Source organism: Opisthorchis viverrini (assembly GCF_000715545.1).
Source record: "Opisthorchis viverrini unplaced genomic scaffold opera_v5_82, whole genome shotgun sequence".
Classification (NCBI taxonomy): Eukaryota; Metazoa; Platyhelminthes; class Trematoda; order Opisthorchiida; family Opisthorchiidae; genus Opisthorchis; species Opisthorchis viverrini.
The window spans coordinates 1,480,726-1,499,171 of NW_008751738.1; the positions used below are offsets into that span (position 1 = coordinate 1,480,726).

Consider the following 18,446-nt stretch of genomic DNA (forward strand, 5'->3'; position numbering starts at 1 on the left):
CCAAAATGAAAAATCGAAAAGTTGTGGCAATTGTGATATTCTCGCAGTGCCGTGCCGTCACTGCACCTAAATACTTAGGTTTCTAGACAGCCTCGTGACAGACAACGTGATTGAGGTAGTTAGGCTGAGATGCGCAGTCCTGTGGTCAGCTTAATTTTGTACGTTTGCCGGGGGATTTCTCAAGGTGAGATAAACCAATGTAATATCGCGCGTGGTATTTGTTGTTGTTTTTTCTCAGGTCAGAGATACCTTCGTTCGTAATGCACAGATCAGGTGGAGTGGACAACGGCCAAACAGGTCGCCCATAGCGCGTATTACCACGGGTCGAAGCTTGGGAGGAAGATAAAATGAGATGAAATGAGATTATATCAATAGGGTCTGGAGAGTTATACGGGTCATCAGACAGGATGTAGTCTTTTGATAGGGTAAAATACGAACGTCTACCACAGTTATGGTGGTGACACCAGGTGGTTAAATAAGACAGGATAAGGGTGGATTTGCACTCACTAGCGTAGTCATCAAAGTCCAGCTGAGATTGCCAATACAACTATACTACCTGAGACAGGACTGTTCACCGCACGTAAGCTAAGGGGCGGCGTGGTGAGTGTAACCAAACACGTAACGACTGGTGGAGGGGTAAATTCTTAGATGGCGGACTAGATTTTCTGGGAGTTATTAGTGAGTTGGACGATGCTAGGACAACCCAGGAGGGAAGGAGTATGTAAGGGGGTGGTCACCACCCCCCAAAGCACTACTATCAGCTTCAATCGATTAATGGTACATGACGGAGACTTCCGATGTTAGCCTTGCATACTGATGGTGGAGAGTCTGGAGTCTCACTGTATGTTTACATGTGTTGTATTTGTCCACTCCTGGGAGCAGTGAGTTGGAGTGTCTTTTTGTTTGGTTGATGAAGTGGGTTTTGGTGCGGTGTAACCTCGATATTGACGTGGGCAGCAACAGCTGCGCACGTCGGTGTGGGCCATGGGCATCACAGAGTGTCTTCCGGCTATCCCAGGTGTATTGTTTTTTTGATACTTTTGGACGGGTGAAAGACAGCTTTTGTTTTTGTTGTCGTTGTTCATGGCGTTGCCAAATAGCTCAACCAAGGCGAGGCCACCAGCAGCAGCAACAATCAAAAGACAGCGGTGCTCTTTTTGGTTTTTATTTCCCGAATTTAAAGGCCAGGCTCAGAATCACCGGCGATAGGCGATGCACCCGTGCTACCGGAGGGGTGGTGAGTATACGAACGAACTGCAACAAAACTGAACGACCCTCCCTGCAACACGCCCTATAGGTAGTGACCGCCATAAAGCGATCGCCATGATAAAGGTAGTCGTCGTCACCCACCTGAACTATTTATCGTAACTGCCGCTTATTATATCCCACAAATACACAGCAACATAATCTAATGACCAACGACGGTCATTCATACCCACAAGTATACGCGATGCCGCTTATCTTTGCTACCTATAATGAACACCCGGCCAGTATCCATGCCGGCCGGTAAAAATGAGGCCTCAACTATGCATGATAAACTAATCTGACAGCTTGTCATACTTATTGCTGTACTCGGTGTCGACTTACTTAGCTACTTATCGTATCTGCTAGGTCCGTGTTCATGTGCGGCGTATATCAGCCAGAAACCCGCTCCAACAATCTGTGCTACACGTTTTTGCTAATCTTTGCTACTACTGATAAACACCGGGCCAGTATTTATGCGAACCGATGAATACGAGGCCCAAACTATGCATGCATGTCTAATCTAATGGTGAACGACGGGCCTCATGCTCATAACTGTACGCGATGTCGCCCACCTTGACTACTATTTGAAACTGCTAGGCCAGTGCCTATGTGCGACGCTGAATATTAGGCCTCAAACATGTGCAGTGTTTTAAGTTAACTACCAAAGATGGCCTGTCATACCTATAACTGTGCGCGCTCTCACTTATGTCTGATACCTGAAGTGAACACCAGTCCAGTATCTATGCGGGCCGATAAAAATGAGGCTCCAGCTATACGAGATATCTTAATCTAACGACCAACGACGGCCCTTTATACTCGAAAGTGTGATCGATGTCGCCTACCTTAGCTTCTTATCGTAATTGCTAGGCCTGTGTCTATGTGCAACGCTGATTATGAGGTTTCATCTATGCCCAGTGACCAAGTGCAATGGTGTGATGGACATGACTGATACTCTATTTATTGCCCTATTCATTATTCTCTTGTTTTAATATTCCATATGCTGTACATATTCGCCAATTCGAATACATGCGTGCTGGCTGTTACGCTTCGCTGAATTCTGGATTTCTAGTTCGTCTGGTTATACCGATATACGTACGAAACTCAATTCTCACACCTTGTTCATAGTCCTACAGTCCTGTGCAGACATTTTCCCCAAAATGATGAGCTGAAATCCTAGAATAAACAGCTTTAGAGACATGCAATCTACAACCTGTGACAAATGGCCAACGACGGCTCGCCACACTCGTACATATAGTCGATATCGCATACCTCGTGTGTTTATCGCAACTGCTGGGCCTGTGTCTATGTTCAACGATGAGTATGAGGACTCGGCTTCGCCCAGTAGCCCGGTCCAATGGCCAGTGACTGTCCATCATACTCAACTGTGATCGGTGTCATCTGCCAAAGATATTCATAGTAACCGCCGGGCCCGTGTATATGCTCGAAGCTGACTAATCCAGCGACCAACGGCTGTCCTTCACATCCACACGTCGTCCACCTACCAACACACCGTGCCTGGAAAATACAGAGCCACCTTTGACAAAATATGTTTCAGTTTATTGGTTGCATCGGTACAAAAGTACTGTGCGGTCAATCCGGTCCTTGGTTTTTTAATCACCACGGTTTCAGAAAAAAAGTATAGTTAATTGAGATTCGTACACATCTGCGATACCATTTAAAACGCATAATTAAACAAAGTTATATTGGCTAACTCACTAAGCGCTCGACGAACTCCTTTGTCCACAATTCCTGGTCGATGTCCGCGCCTCACTTGAAGACTTACTGTTACAACGGTAAACATACTGCTCGCTGAATTAGCCCACCCGGCGATGACAAGGGAGCCGCGTGTACATCGATGATTCGATAGCGGGTTTCGGCGTCCACGTGCATTATTGTGCCCAGCGAAGCTAAAGCTAAAGAGGGGTGTATATTCGTCAGTCGTAATACCAGGTGGTGTAGACTTGAGCTCTGGGATCCAACGGCCACGCGAATCCTCAAACGTGCACCCATGCATGCATCCGTAGCAAAAACGAAGTATTTCAGTGCAATGATGTCATGGCACTGCTATATCCAATTTGAAAGCACGACCGCAACTACACCCTTCCTTTTTTGACCTTGTTTATTTACCTGCATATATTCCGAGATATCCCCCTAGGAATAAAAAATTCCATTGATAGAAGTGGAAAAGTGCCACGAGACTCATATACGCGGTTTGACGCATCAGAAGCGACCAGTTTTGGAAAGCTCCACGCTTTTGCTTAGGCGATACGAGCTTTATTCTGAGGTCCGCTAGTCGTACACACAGGCAACACTACCATATATCTTTGATCTCATACCTCTGCAAGCTACCTCAGCTGCGCACAATCTAGCCAGTGCACGTCAATCATAATCACATGTCTACGCCCGTTCGCATCGACCGCACAATTATTAGCTGCACGTAAATATTGATTACCGTTTTTGAAATCGTACAGTGTCGCCTGACTGAAATACTTAGGGTTTGTGATAACTTTTGACTGTTTTTACGTTTGGCGGCATTCTAACCCACACGGAAGTACCTTCTAGCAAACCTTTCGGACACTCTCTTATTATGAGTCCCCAACGTAAACATGGCTGTCTTGAACGGCAGCGATGAAATACCGTAAAACTTCAAGCAATTCAAGAATTTCCTAACTGCAACGACAACCCTAAACGGCTCATTCAAGGTGTCGATATACGGGGCTATCCATGAGCCCAAGTACGGCGTCGCGATGGTGATTAGCATACCCAGCATGATGAGTTGCCCGTAGTTCACCATATACCTATTATTTCACAGAAAGCGTGTTACCCAGAGGACCATTCCAGTCCGTTTGCTTTGCGCAGGGACCTGAAAGCAGTGTCCATCGTATCATGCCGTCCTCTTGTTCTGCCAACAGTTCAACCAACGACACTATTGGTGGCCCGGTATATCGGTGAAGATCAAACCTTGCCTCAAGCCACATATAGCGCATGCTGACAATCCTAACAACAAAAGACTTTCTAGGTGTGACGAATTCCTTGGCTTCAGCGGGATGCTTGCCGCAACCGTAGAAGAATTTTTTATATCCGGGTCACGAATGGCCGCTCCTACTCGGATTTTCGCGGACTTAGTGGGCGAGATTATTGTGTAGGTCGTTTTGAGATAATTTTCAACTCTAATACATATGAAAGCACGCGAGAAAACCAGTTTTTCCACAAAATTCCCCACCGTTCTCATAAAGACAATGCGCCAAACCACCAGCATCCATTAAAACACGAATTCCGCACCCACAGTGGACTCCGAGCTCGCCTAAACAATTTCTGATAAAACTGAAGCCGCATGGAAAGATCTTAGGTGCCTGAATAATTACCAGCAAATGATACAACTTTTTCGAACCACAGTTTTGGAGGAATTCTAAATGTGCTTCTAGAACGCGGCGAAATTTACTGATTACTTCCATCACTCCGTAGGGTGACTCCGAAACGGGACATATTCGTGTCTGTAAGCATTGGCTGGTATTCAACAATGTCATGCTCAATGGTATGCACTTGTTCACGTTGCAAATTTCAGCTCGAAGCTTTCCTTATCCTCCCGTGACATATTGACCGTTGCACTTAGACCGGAATATGCTAGGTACTGCATGTAATCTCAGGTATTCACTAATATATTCTCCACTCACCGACCAACAAGAATATTACAAACATAGCCATGAAACCACATGTAAGCAGTTTACAGCTCCCACACAAGCACAGGTTTTGGGAATTGGAATATACCGTTGTGCCCGTTTTCTTTATCTGATCACTTTATAGACTGCTGCGTAAGTTAAAAGAGTATCGACAAGTTGCAACTACTGCAGACTATTAGGGATAACCCTAGACGCAATTTTTTTGGGTCGTTATTGTGAATGCAGGTTAGGTGTTGTTTCAAAGATCTCGCCAAATTATGTTACCTGTTAATGTAGGCCACTACTTCGCGTTGATCAAGGACTTAGATCGCCGCACGATTTAATTTGACTTTGGCCTGAACTTGGTTTTGCTTTCAAACACACGAGGATGGACAAAATTCGGATTGTGAAACATTATTCATTCATGAAAACTTTGAGTAAAAAGATTTTTTTAAAGTCATAATTCTTCCAAGCTGGCGAAACAACGCGCTGAATGATAGGAAATAGAGCAAAAGCTGAATATGCACAAACGGTCCAAGTGGACCTAGGGTCCAGAACACGGGAGCATTAAAGTTACGTGGCTAATACGACACCACGTTCACGTCCGTGATATGTATATATGTTTGCATCGGAGGTGCTGAAAAGCGGCTAGCTAGACAAAACTATGGTGACGGCGGGTGAACAGGAGCTCGGCAGCCAAAATCCAGTTAAGTATTTAGGGTAATCGACTTTCAAAAATGGATATCCAAATCTCTAGGCACTTTCTTCTTATACGAAAACCGGTAAACGGCAGGAGTCTTCAGAAGGCCTCCTTAAAAAGCTGTCTTGACGTTGACATTGGTGTAGATTCCTGCGCGTAAGCACAGGCGACAAGAAGGTCTCGAGCTTCGGGACTTAAAATGTGAAATATAAGAGACAATCAATCCAACCAATCAGGGTTGGTTGCTCACTTGAACGCTGCTAAGCAGCGAATTCTTGGCTCTCATACTCGACGAGGTATAAGTTGAACCAGCAAATACTTCTACCACAAAAAATAAGGACAGCGTGCAAGATACAGAACAGCACACTAGCCAACGTTTAATACAGTTAGTTTGAAAACTGGTAAACAACGCAAGGGTGGACAAAAAAGCTCCGTGGCCTGCTGGGCCACCGGATGTTTGATCAGAAAACTTCGGAATGAGAGTCAAATAGTATTGATGATTTGAGTTCCCACGTTCCCATATAGGGGGCGGTAGTTGTCGACCTGACTCAAATCACCGGTTATTTTTCCATACTTCGTTGCCAGGTCATGAACTGGTTGTGTATCGGTCGCTTCCGAACAAAACAGGGATGAGAGAAGGAGCTTGGCGTGGCAGACGGCACTCTGGCGGGGTACATGCTGCAACCAGCATAACCTATGAAGCGTGAATAATTCATTTATCTTGGGAGAATTCTTTTACCTGAAACCATTTGGCATACCTCAGCATCGCTAATCCATTGTTCACACCTGAACAGGCAAATGATTCAAAGACACCGATGATAAAACATTGAAAGCTTTCATACGTCCTGTCTGTAGAGACCAAGTTTCTGGTTCATAAAGCAGTATGAATCAAACTGCCGCAATTCGAACTCCACCTCTGACAGACAGACTGACGTCACACCGGCTCTATGGGTATCGGGGCCGGAACAGGTTGCGCTGGCCTTCCAGATTTCAGAATTAATCTCATCTCCAAACAACCCACGAGAACTTAGGCGGCTGTCTAGGGGAAGAAATTTATCTACCATGTCGATTGGTACATCTGGATGCATGTGGTTTGGGTTTGAACCGACCCAGTCTTGTGGCAGCACTTACCACTTTACAGGAGTAAATCACATGTCAAACCATGCGCCAGAATTATTTAGTCCAATTAAAATTGCTTGTGCTGGTTTTTTGGGGGCCTTGGTCAAGGAAAGTATTATCTACTCAGTGAATCCGTGAACGGATGCTTAGTTTCTGCCGTCAGAGTTGATTTACATGCAGGTGGTTAAATGTCAGGCATAAGTGCAAAAACTTAGTTGAAGAGGAGCGGTCATCAATATAGGTGTTTTCCTTGTTCCTCTGTGGCGGTGGCTGATCCTTTCTCGCAGGCGTTCTGATTTAAAGAACTACCAACGATGAAATAACAAACGCCCGAAATAGGTGGGGAACTCAGGCGAAGGCTGTCTCATAAAAATCATATCAGGCGACGACATTCTGGAATTTCCGACGGCACCTGAATGCGGCCTCTGAACCCGGCTCTCTGTAAAAGGTTAGCTATTATTGGATGCCGAGAGCACACTTCGTTACCATCAAGTGTATCGCGGTGTAATCCCGCTTCTGATTGGCTGAAATATCTATGGCGGGAACATTCTCAAAAATTAACTTGGCGGATTTGAGGTTTATGATTTACCCCCTTGCACGAAGCAGAGAATTATAATGGGGTTATATCTGGTGGAAATTAACATTGCTCACAGATTTACAAATTTAGTAAAAGCAGAAAGTATGCAATTCTCAGTAGTTTAAAATAGCAGGCTTTTGACAGGTGTAGTCATACATGTTGTCTCTAAATATAGCGGTATGACAAAAGGAAGTTGATATTTGTGAATAACGTATGTAGCAAGGCAGTGGGTAAATAGGATAGCATACATTAGCAGTTCTTGCTGGCATGTTCACTGTTTTCTTTCAGCATCGATCAGTGACTATGGTACGGTTAGCCTTTCGACGAAAACGAGTAACATACGTGTAACTTTTCCTTGTATGCATACCTCGAAAGCTACGTATTATGCGAACTGAGTTCTGTTGACGTGAGAACCGGTGTGATCGTGGACATCCCCAACTCTGATTTATAATTACGGAACTACCAGCGCATCCCTCTCAGCCAAAGGATCAATGCTAGTGTCTGCAGTTATGCCGGAGCTGGTCACCGATTTTCTATTTCTGGTAGTTCATCCTTTAACCAGTATTATTTTTGGACACAAGGATAGGCTCATCAATCACCTGAAAGCCTAGAACGTAGGTAATTGTTGAGGTATCTAGTGAACAGTGCCGGCTACGCTTGCTTACTTATGCCATGAGTGTTGACGCGGAACACTGGTATCTCAGTTGTGGCTAGAAAGCATTTCCATTTGTCGTTGGCAGTTCTACAAGCTTTAAAAATGACAACCGATCAGGCAGCAAGTCCACGGTGTGCCCAGTTCCGGAATCTTCGGCTTGAATAAATTTCACTTTTGATGGTGTGTACCAAGCACCACTTTATAGTGAAGCACCCGTGAGGCATATTGAGTGTCTCAGACACGTGTAGGCTGCCGATCCTCTGCACACATTACTAGACATATGCTGATAGTGGCGATCCTGCCCTCCTAGAAACACTAAATTTCGGGACTACCCTGAGGTTATAGACGGAAAAGCAAAATTACGCCCCCTTTTCTCACCTAAGCAAACTTGGTCTCAAGGCAAGGCCTAGATGCCTTGGTTGCTTTGAGGCTTGCGTTGTCGAGAAGTATGGAGCCATTTGTTAGGAAACAGTTTTATTGCGACTGATTTCAAGCAAATTACAGAATCGTCAAAAATATGTTCCGCGGTTGTATCTGGAATTAGAGGGAAAAGCATTAGTTAAAGGCAACCTAATGAAAATTACCAGAGCCCGGTTTGCCCAGCCTGCGTGAAAAACACACACTGGTTGCCACTGCCGCACCACTTTGGGGAGAAAATGGATTTTACGGCAGAAGGAAACCCACCCGCCACCCACCTACCCAACGAGACAGGACAGTTAACAAATATGAAGTTATTTAATAAACAAAACTTACCTCCGTCTCCTTAAGTGCATTTACCTGAGAAACTCACTCCGATATCCGGTTAAGCCGATTGTACATGGGGCAAAGGAAACCCGGCTTGTTAAGCAAACTGCCACTGCAAATTCACTGCGTCCAAACGTGACAGTAGTTGCATTGTACCCAAGCTTCCATCGGCCTTTCACGGGCGCTCCTTGATGAATTACAGGCACCGCAGATATCAGCGTCAATATGTGACGTCATTGGCTACATCTTACGGTGCACTGCCATGGTACCGTACTTCGCGGTGGTTCAGGCTTCTGGCGCTGGTAGCATAGACCTCGAACTCGCTTGCACTTCCACAATGCGCCGTTCTCCTAGAACAAGCAAACAAACAAAAATTAAGGAACGATTCGAGCTCACCAATTATGTGGCGGACTAGGACATTATCAGCCTGTTTGGATAAATTAACAAGCAAAGTAACCAATACAAAACCACAAAATCACATTAGGAAAGGAATGAGTAGTCAAATGGGGACTGACGAATGTGTAGATCCAATAGTCCACTACACCGATCCAAATGCAGTAACTGGCTGTGAAAGGAACTATTCACTTGTCGGAATTTCCCCATACAGATGGTTCCGCGTGCGTGATATGTTCCACGGTAGGAAAATTATTCATGGCTCAGAAATGCCACGGATTTATTGTGACCTTCAACATTTGACACAAACACAGAAATTTAGTCCCACTGGTTCAACAGTCGACAAGCAGTTCAACGGAGCATAAATACACTCGCTCAGCAAGACGTCAGCAGGTCGCACCGGAAAATTGTGTATTCGTAACATTAAAACAGACGTCATGATACAATGTGGACGACAGTTACGAAGTGTGGTTTAAGTTCAGGAAGGATGGTAAATGTGGCAACGGATTACAGACACTACAGTACTCCCCCCTAGAGCGTCAGGAATAAGGTCGCACCGGAAAATTGTGTATTCGTAACATTAAAACAGACGTCATGATACAATGTGGACGACAGTTACGAAGTGTGGTTTAAGTTCAGGAAGAATGGTAAATGTGGCAACGGATTACAGACACAGCATGAATCCCAACCTTGAAGGTCTGTAATACATGGAAAGTACACAAAGTTTTAGCGGAGTACGGCATAGCTGACTTCAAGCTATATAACTGCAAGTTATTTTCCTTTTAACAGCTTTCATCGGAGGAATCATTCGCACAAAATTTTCCGCATCACAACATTCCTTGGAAAAGGAATATAGCATATTTCGTCCCACACCATTACAGTGGGTGACTGCCACAGGTTGTGACCATTCGTGTTACATTGATACACGGAATCCGCCTAAATCACATGACCATACTGCGCACACTAACCACGCAGTCGATGGGAAGTAGACGAAAGAGCATTCAGACTACAATCATCGCATATGGACAGCCCAAACAAGCGAAGGACTAATATAGGATGCCTTTTTTGACGACTCAAAAGCTCTTCCTCTGGTCCCACACACCACGCTGGTCCACAAACTAGAGTCTTACGGGATTCAAGGGAAAATCCTACACCAGATCAGATATCATTCCTATGCTCTATCTACTCTTCTCCAGCGCCGGTCTCCATTGGAGTTCCTCAAGGATCCGTCCTGGGACCAGTGCTGTTTCTGATCTACGTCAATGACCTCCCAGATGTTCTTGCGAGTCCATGTCTCCTTTTTGTGGACGACTTGAAATCCTGGAGTACCAATGCCCGTGCCCTCCAAAGGGATGTTGACGCTGTCAAGCAGTCATCGTTGGACTGGCACCTTCCTCTGAAAAGTGCGTCCATATGTCTTTTGGAGGAGACTCAGCGAATGCCTTTGTTATGCATGGTGAGAAAGGACCACGAAACATCATGAGGATAGATGCCAAAAAGGATTTGGGTATCTGGGTCTCCTCAAGCTTATCCTTCTCATTGCACCATGAGAAATAGACTTAAAAAGCATTCACCATTCTACGGATGATCCGACACACCTTCTCCCGCATTACTCACATGGACTGCCAAATACTCTATGGAGCCTACGTCAGACCGCTCCTGGAATACGCCAAGTTTTCTACCCAGGACGCACGAAAGACGTCACCCTCATTGAGCGTATCCAGCGAGTCGCTACGAAAAAGGTTGCCGGCCTCCCCCGAGGGGACCTCATTCTTACTTATGCTCTGTTTGAACAAAGCCTGGCAAACAGGTTTTTCACCGTTGACCCAGCAAACACACGGCGGGGACATAGTAAGAAGATTTTCAAGCTCAGAGTGCACACATTCATTAGGCAATATTTTTTCTCATTTGGGACAGTAGCTGTGTGGAATGACCTGCCCCCGACGATTGTCCACGCTCCTTCTAGAACCCAGTTTAAAGCACTATTAAACATTTATTTATGCGAGTCCTCGCGCAGGAAATCATACTGCCCCGCGCTGAAAACATGAAGAGCAGTGCTACACCCTTTTTCACTTGTACCTTTCAGGCGAACGACAGCCACTTACCGACAAGAACAAAACCGACCCGGGAAACTTAGACAAAAGCCTCGATCCTATATATCAACCCGTGAATCCGTGATTCCGTGAACTCTGCATTTCGGCCAATCAGAGAGTCACTTGTCGATGACCCGAGGGCCAATCGCATATCGGTTAGGCGTAGAAATATCTAACTGCAGGCGTTGGAGTGCCTTGGGTTCGGAATCCTTCCTAACACGGTTTCGACCGCCGACGATTTGAGCAGATAGGGATTGGAAGAAGATTTACGGTAACATGGTGGTGATTTCACCATTACTTACCTTTGAAATGTAGTCTAATGACGTCCAACCACCGGGAAACACGGTTATTTAACCTTTCAATAACCGGAAGATGTGGTTATTTGACGGTTATCTTGGTGCAAATAACCATCTGTTAACCGTAAAAGGTGGTTATAACTGTCGTGTAACTGGAAAACTCGGTTATTTTGGACTGCGTGTGCTGCTAGGGCCACTGCGACAGGATGTACAAGGGTTGCTGTCATCCTAAGTCACCGGTCGACAGGTTATTTGCTTTGCTTAATGCCCGTTGATAGTAGCCTGTGTGCGGTTCTTCTGGTAACGTCCTTGAAGGAGTGCCTCAAGTGGGAAATTGGTCGCTGCTGTCTGTCCCGTCCGTTTACGAACCAACCGATTGCAGCCCTGGCACCACCAAAGACAAGTTTTGTAACGACCTGAATGCCCTGTTACGGCGCATTATAATCTCAAATATCTTGTGAGTGCCTGGGATCTGAATGCGCCATTGAGGAGGCTTATCTCCCATGAAATCAGTCAGTACGGAGAGAGGTGAACGACTGCTTCAACCAACTGGCTCCCATGAAACTCAGTACGGAGAGAGGTGAACGACTGCTTCAACTATGTGCTGACCACAGTCTGTTTTATGCAGTGCTAGCCTCTAGAATACTGAAGTCCTCTGCAGGCGTACACTCACTTTTTGAGTGAACTCTCCCGGGCCACATCATCCCTCATTTGCATGTTGTATTTTGCATATTTCATTATCTATGATGCTCTTGAGGGAGCCAGTCGGCTCAGTGGTTAGTGCGCGAATTTACTGCTCGGAAGGTCCGTGGTTCGAATTCGGCCTCGGCATCTCGACTTTTACTGCCTGGGCTTGGACACTCTGGCAGTGTCCCAGCAATCGTGCTTCCTTCGGGTGGCATGGTAGCTAGACACCGAAAGGGTGTTACAGCTGGACGATTAATTTTTACTTTTATGGAACATTCGATAGATGCACTCGGAAGGTCCGTTGTTCGAATTCGGCCTCGGCATCTCGACTTTTACTGCCTGGGCTTGGACACTCTGGCAGTGTCCCAGCAATCGTGCTTCCTTCGGGTGACATGGTAGCTAGGAACCAAAAAGGCGCTACGGCTGAACGGTTTTTATCTTTCTGCACTACTAGCCTCTGGAATAACCGAAGTCATCCGACCACACGATGTCCTCCAAAACCCTGCCGGCTAAGAACTCAAATTGATCAGTTTGCTATCAGTTACCGACGGTAAACGTGGAGCAGTCTGCGACCTCGGAGGTTTATGCATATGTCCTCAAGCGCCTCCGAGTCCCTGGTCCGGATGACCTCAGTGTTATGTTATGTTGTCGATGACGACGATGGTGATTACCTTTAGACAAGTTCTTGAGCAGGCCACTCTTTCAAACCTAGATTGGTATTTGTTTGGATCTTGAAACTGTTTTTGACTCTGTCGATCTTCGGAAATTTAGTGGTGTCTAGCACGTCCATTGGTGTAAGACGAGGCTGCTGTCACCTTTCTTCTCCAACTTAGTTATTGACAATTTCTTCGCCCGCCTCTACAAATACCCTTAGGAGTTTCGTCGGTATGCGAGTGACATTGCTGTCCTTGACACAGGTCCCCCAAAAACCAATATAAGCAATTTTAATTGGGCTAAATAATTCTGCCGCATGGTTTGGCATGCGATTCACTTCTGCAAAGTGGTAAGTGCTGCTACAAGACTGGGTCGGTTCAAACCCAAACCTCATGCATCCAGATGTGCCAATCGACATGGTAGCTTCATAGGTTAAGCTGGTTGGGGCATGTACTCCGCATGCCAGATTGCCGTCTGCCCCGCCGCGCTCTTCTCATCCCTGTTCTGAGCAGAAGGGACCGAGAGGCAGACAGTTCACGACCTGGCAACGAAGTATTGAAACAATAACCAGTGATTTGAGTCAGGTCGAGAACTGCCGCGGGAACTCAACTCATCAATGCCTAGTGACGCTGACAAAGAGTACTCAGTTACGCTTTTAGTATTCGTGTATCGAAGATGTGGTTTGCAATCTGCACCTGCCCAGTTTACTGTTCTTTCATGTTATTACACCGTATAAACTAACTGATCCTGTCACCAACTCGAATACTTGGCTTCATTTTCCCCGCTATCCTCTCTGTCCCGTTCTCCGGTTACTAAAACCATAATAGCCGGAACTAGCATCCCTTACCATATGAGTTATGTTTCGAGCGCAACCTAGCTCTGTTCCCCTGTGCAGACTTACCGATTGGAGGGTCCCTTGTTCGTAACTGCCATCTGAATCTTGGCTGCTTAGGTAACTTTGCAGTGTATCCATCCTCGTACTTCCTTCGGGTAAAGTGACATTTATGCACCAAAAGCTTTTTCAACCTGATCGATTATTATCGTTAATTTATTTATTATGCAGCTTGTAAGTGACAAACTGGGATGAGCCGAACGTGGGGTGTCCTTTGTCTGCTCAGCGCCATAGTCGGTCGTGATAAACATACACGGATGGATAATCGGACCATTCGGAGTTCAAACATTCAGCTTGATTTCAGTCACCTAAGCAACACCCTCTCCCAGGGAATGCACGATTTTGACTAGTCCCGATAGTGTTACTTTCCAGGCTGTGCGCTGAGGTTTCACCCGAAAGCTGACGTGACTAATAAAGTGTTCAGCTTAATCATTCTTCTCTTATTTTCGGGATTTTTTTGGCTTTTTTTAGATGCTAACTTTTTTGTGATGTGGAACACCTTCTTACTCAGGCGAATTCTCACCGGTCACCCGAGAATCTTACGCTCAAGGGAAGTAATATCATCACTGTGTTTGATTGGTCGGAACTCGGCATCCTTCGCGCCCTGTAGAAACCTTTGGAGATGTGTTCGTTTTCCTTGCCTTCAGGGCTCGAAGAAGGCTGGTTTCTGGTTGCGGACCTTTGGTATGTTCCCGTTCATTATTATAACCATTATTGTTACTATTTTGCAGCTTCTGGACGTCCGCATAAACCTACAGACCTACCTCCTCCGGACCGCACCACCAAATTCTTGGTGTTAACTTTTTCCCTGTTCTCTTTCGTTCTATTCAATTATTCATTGTCGTTGGTTCTAGTTCGTCTACCAATCCCTGTTTCCTACACTACCTTCTTGAAATTACTGGAGCGAGGAGAGGTTTCGGACATTACAGTCGACATCCTTGAACCAGTTGCCAGTGTGAAATTAAGTAGTCCTAACCCTGGCACTGTACAGAGGGTGAGTTTCTCTGCAGGTTTGATTAACCCGTATGCCGTCACTTCTCCTAGGTCTTGTATCACCTACCTACTTGTGAAACGCTGACCCAATTGTGAGCATTAAACAGTGTGGTGGCTGGTGCACGTGGCATTCATTTCAGTCTTTAGATCATCAAATATGCACCCGTATGTTTTGGTCATAGTGTCTTTGGTGATTGGTTACCTGAAGCCATGAACTCCTATTAGGAAAGCTGATTTGAAGGTGGAACGTAGAAAGGACCCGAAAAAGCCTGAAAATTGTGCAGCCTTCAGCAATCAAATGTCGATTAATGGATACATAGGCGTGATTATTTACATTTCCAAGCGTGGACAGTGTCCTTTTAATATATCCAGTTGTCGATCATCAGTACGTATTCTCCTTGCTATTCCCCTGAGAATCGTGATAAGTCACGGAAAATCTATACCCGGAAAACGGTTTCGGTCTTGTAGGAAGCAGTCGTCACAACAATAGAAACGAATCTCTCAGACTAGCAGCTTGCGCGCTAATCCGCCCGCGGTCCCGTGTTTGTTAGTTCTTTAGCGCACTCATGGAATTTCAGTGGTATTCGGTCTCCATCGTTCTTTTCATCTCCTCGATTCAGTTTTGTCCGCCTTTGACGCTTCCATGTTATCTGATGTACACCCTCTCGTCAATTCGCCCAACCCTTTTTGCTAATGAAAGTCTAAATTTAGTTGTCCGTCAGACATATTTTTGCTATTCCGAGGTAGATGTCCTGAATGCTTTGGAGTTTCGAGTCCCACTTTATAAGGCTATCGAATCCTTGATGACAAACGCAATCATGATTTACAGAGGGAGAGATAACCAGCCACCTGGGACTTTTTATGTAGCGTAGTAATTCTCCTACTGTAAAGACATGACACATCCAATGTGGCTTGCTCGTATGCATGGTGGCACGAGTATTTTAAAGTTCAATATATAAAAACGTGGTAATTTGGATGGCTAGATGGTTTGAGCGCATATGGACTGTATGTCCCTCATACACGCTCGTGTTCTATCTACCTTCACCGACTTTTCACCAGTCTAAACCGTCTTATTTGGGTTGGGCTTCCACTATAAACCGTCTTCTGCTGTGGCAGAGGAAGGTAGCTTGTGATGGTGAACCTTTTTCAGGCTAAGGTTCTGAAGAGTGTTAATGACACTCTTGAGTTATCTGTATATACCTGGCTGTTTACGAGACTTCCTGTTTGCTTTATTCACAACTTTTTAAATGCTCTTTGTTGTATGTACCTGCTGTTTACGAGACTTTTTGTTTGCTTTATTCACAACTTTTTAAATGCTCTTTGTTACAGCTACTGAAAGTGTATTTCCATGAACTTCGAGGGGATTTCGAGCAAAGCATTCGTGCGCATGAAAACGCATGGGGAATCCCCGAGAATGATCGTGTACCTATATGCTATGGAGATGCGCTGTAAGTTTCAGCTACGCACTTTCAACCTTGTTTTTGCTTAACCTTGAGACCGACTAACAAGTATTTCAAATTCTTTGTTTCTCCAAAGACGAGGCACCTTCCGATTTGCAAATATTCCGATCAGTACTATCATCCAGGAACTCGCAATCAGTATATGTACACCACAAATGGCTAAAAAACACTTAATCATGGTATATCAGCGAAAAGTGCCTTCCATGGGTAAGGTTCTTGGCTCCGGCTTACACTCTTGTTTGGAAAATGCTCAACGGGTCGATGTGCTTTCACCTTACTTCAGCTATCTCGTGTGTGAGGATGGGTCAGTTTCTTGAGTATCTTAGGCCGCAGCTGTCCAAACAAAGCGATTGATAACAAGCCTTTCGCAGATGTCAGTTCAGTGCTCTTTCAGTGAAGTAGATTTGCAGGTGCAAGCACTCAGTATGGGACCTTCCCTCCGTTCACGATCTGGAGGGCGTACTCTGAAAGGCTTCAGCCACCAGTGGTGGAAGACCTCAATTTTTCGGACGTCTAAAATGCATATTGACCCTGTATCGCAGACACATGGAACAAATCAAGTGACAGATTGACTGACGTGGACGTTGGCCTTCGGAATACTTGTTTCTCTGGGAAGCGGCAAGCTGTAGGTTCCAGGAGCGCATCGTGGATGCTATTCAAATTAACCAAGACCTCGTCTCTGGCTAGTGTTTCGAGAATTGGTTGAATGCGATACCATACCCAAGCGCCATTTCTTTCACCTTAAGTGTTTCGCCAGGCTGTAAGGAGATGCAGAGCGTCCGGAGAGTGAGCAAGCGGGGCGAGATGACTCAGTGGTTAGAGCGCGAATTTACCGACTGGATGGTCCGTGGTTCGAACCCAACCTCTGCCTCTCGACTTTCCCTGTCTAGGCTTGAGCAACCTCGCAGTATCCCAGTCCTCGTGCTTTCCTCTGGTGGCATGGCAACTAGGCACCTGAAGGGTGTTACAGCTGGACAAGATTGAGAAAGCCCCTCTGCATTACCCGGTCTGCTGCAAAATGGAGGACAAAATGTAAATGACGAGTAACTGTCTCAGTCTTGTGGGTGTTGGATAACTTCAATCTAAGCAACCTGCTGTATGCTTTCAAATCAACCGGCGATTTGGATGATCTGTAATTGGTTCACTTGGAAGTTTCGATGTCCTATTGACATTTTTCCAATGAATTTGGCGGAAGGACTTTACTACTCTGAAGGTAAAGAACTTTCAACGTAAAGTTAGGTAGCTTGTCAGCCAAGCGCAAAGAAAAATGTAATCTGTACCACGAGTGTTATCGGGCTGTCTATCACAGAGAGACAAGATGTCCAGCGTAGCCGGATTTATACATACTATAGTCGTCCTGTCATTGTACTACGAAGTAACAATTTCTTCGGGTTTGTGAAGTATGCGTTGCTACTCTACTAATCGGCTAGCTGGCAATTCGAAAGCCATCCTCCATTGTCGCATCGCTGACCAGTGCCTAATTTCGCCATAAAATAAACAAATTCCTCGTGTGTCCATGTTCCTGGCAATAGTTGTGTTTCACTCCAGCACTTTGTCGACTGTTTGCTGTAGCTGATTGTAAAAGTTTCGAAGGGTCAGTCAAGTTCTCACATGAATGGGGTTGGTGTGCTCCGTTTTTTGATGCCTTAAGGTGCCACACGGATCCCAGGTCGTTCTATCGTTCCGCTGCCATGAAGCCGTTATGACGCATCAACACCGGGGACCGTAATACCCCTTTGTAATTTTCCTTGCAAAAGACAGGCAGTTTGTCCACAGCGTAATCGAATAAGCTTCGAAGGATTTCCTCACTTTTTGGCTCGCATCATCATCAAATACCCCTTATTTTCCTTGCAAAAGACAGGCAGTTTGTCCACAGCGTAATCGAATAAGCTTCGAAGGATTTCCTCACTTTTTGGCTCGCTCGCACATCATCATCATCATCATTATCATCATCATCATCATCGACAGCATGACATCAGTGTTCAACGGCAGTGAAGCATTGGTGTTGAGCACTGATGTCATGCTGTCGTTGATGATGATGATGAACACCGATGCTTCACTGCCGTACAACCATGACTTATTTGAAAGCCTTATTGTAAAGAAAAGAATAAAGGTGGACGGGGGAGGGACTTAGTGCTAGCTTAACACAATCATTCCGAGGTGCCTACACCTCCAGACATTCACTCAGGCAATCTGGATAGAAACTGACAACAAGAACGCCACTGACATCGGTTGGCAACCATATCTTGTAGTGTCTCCAACCAGGCACAGTGAGGATC

At 45.5% G+C, this 18,446-nt stretch overlaps 2 protein-coding genes across 2 annotated transcripts in view; one reads left to right on the top strand and one right to left on the bottom strand.

The window, feature by feature from the left end:
• Window positions 1-18,446, bottom strand: part of T265_04781 (hypothetical protein) — a gene marked incomplete at both ends in the record, with an annotated part of 36,162 nt that overhangs the window by 11,171 nt on the left and 6,545 nt on the right. The window contains one exon of the mRNA XM_009169606.1: window positions 8,974-9,049. Within this exon, the coding sequence (XP_009167870.1) occupies window positions 8,974-9,049 (76 nt within the window). The remainder of the gene's footprint in view (window positions 1-8,973; window positions 9,050-18,446) is intronic.
• Window positions 14,184-18,446, top strand: part of T265_04782 (hypothetical protein) — a gene marked incomplete at both ends in the record, with an annotated part of 24,543 nt that continues 20,280 nt past the window's right edge. The window contains 2 exons of the mRNA XM_009169607.1: window positions 14,184-14,708; window positions 16,037-16,155. Of these exons, the coding sequence (XP_009167871.1) occupies window positions 14,337-14,708; window positions 16,037-16,155 (491 nt within the window). The remainder of the gene's footprint in view (window positions 14,709-16,036; window positions 16,156-18,446) is intronic.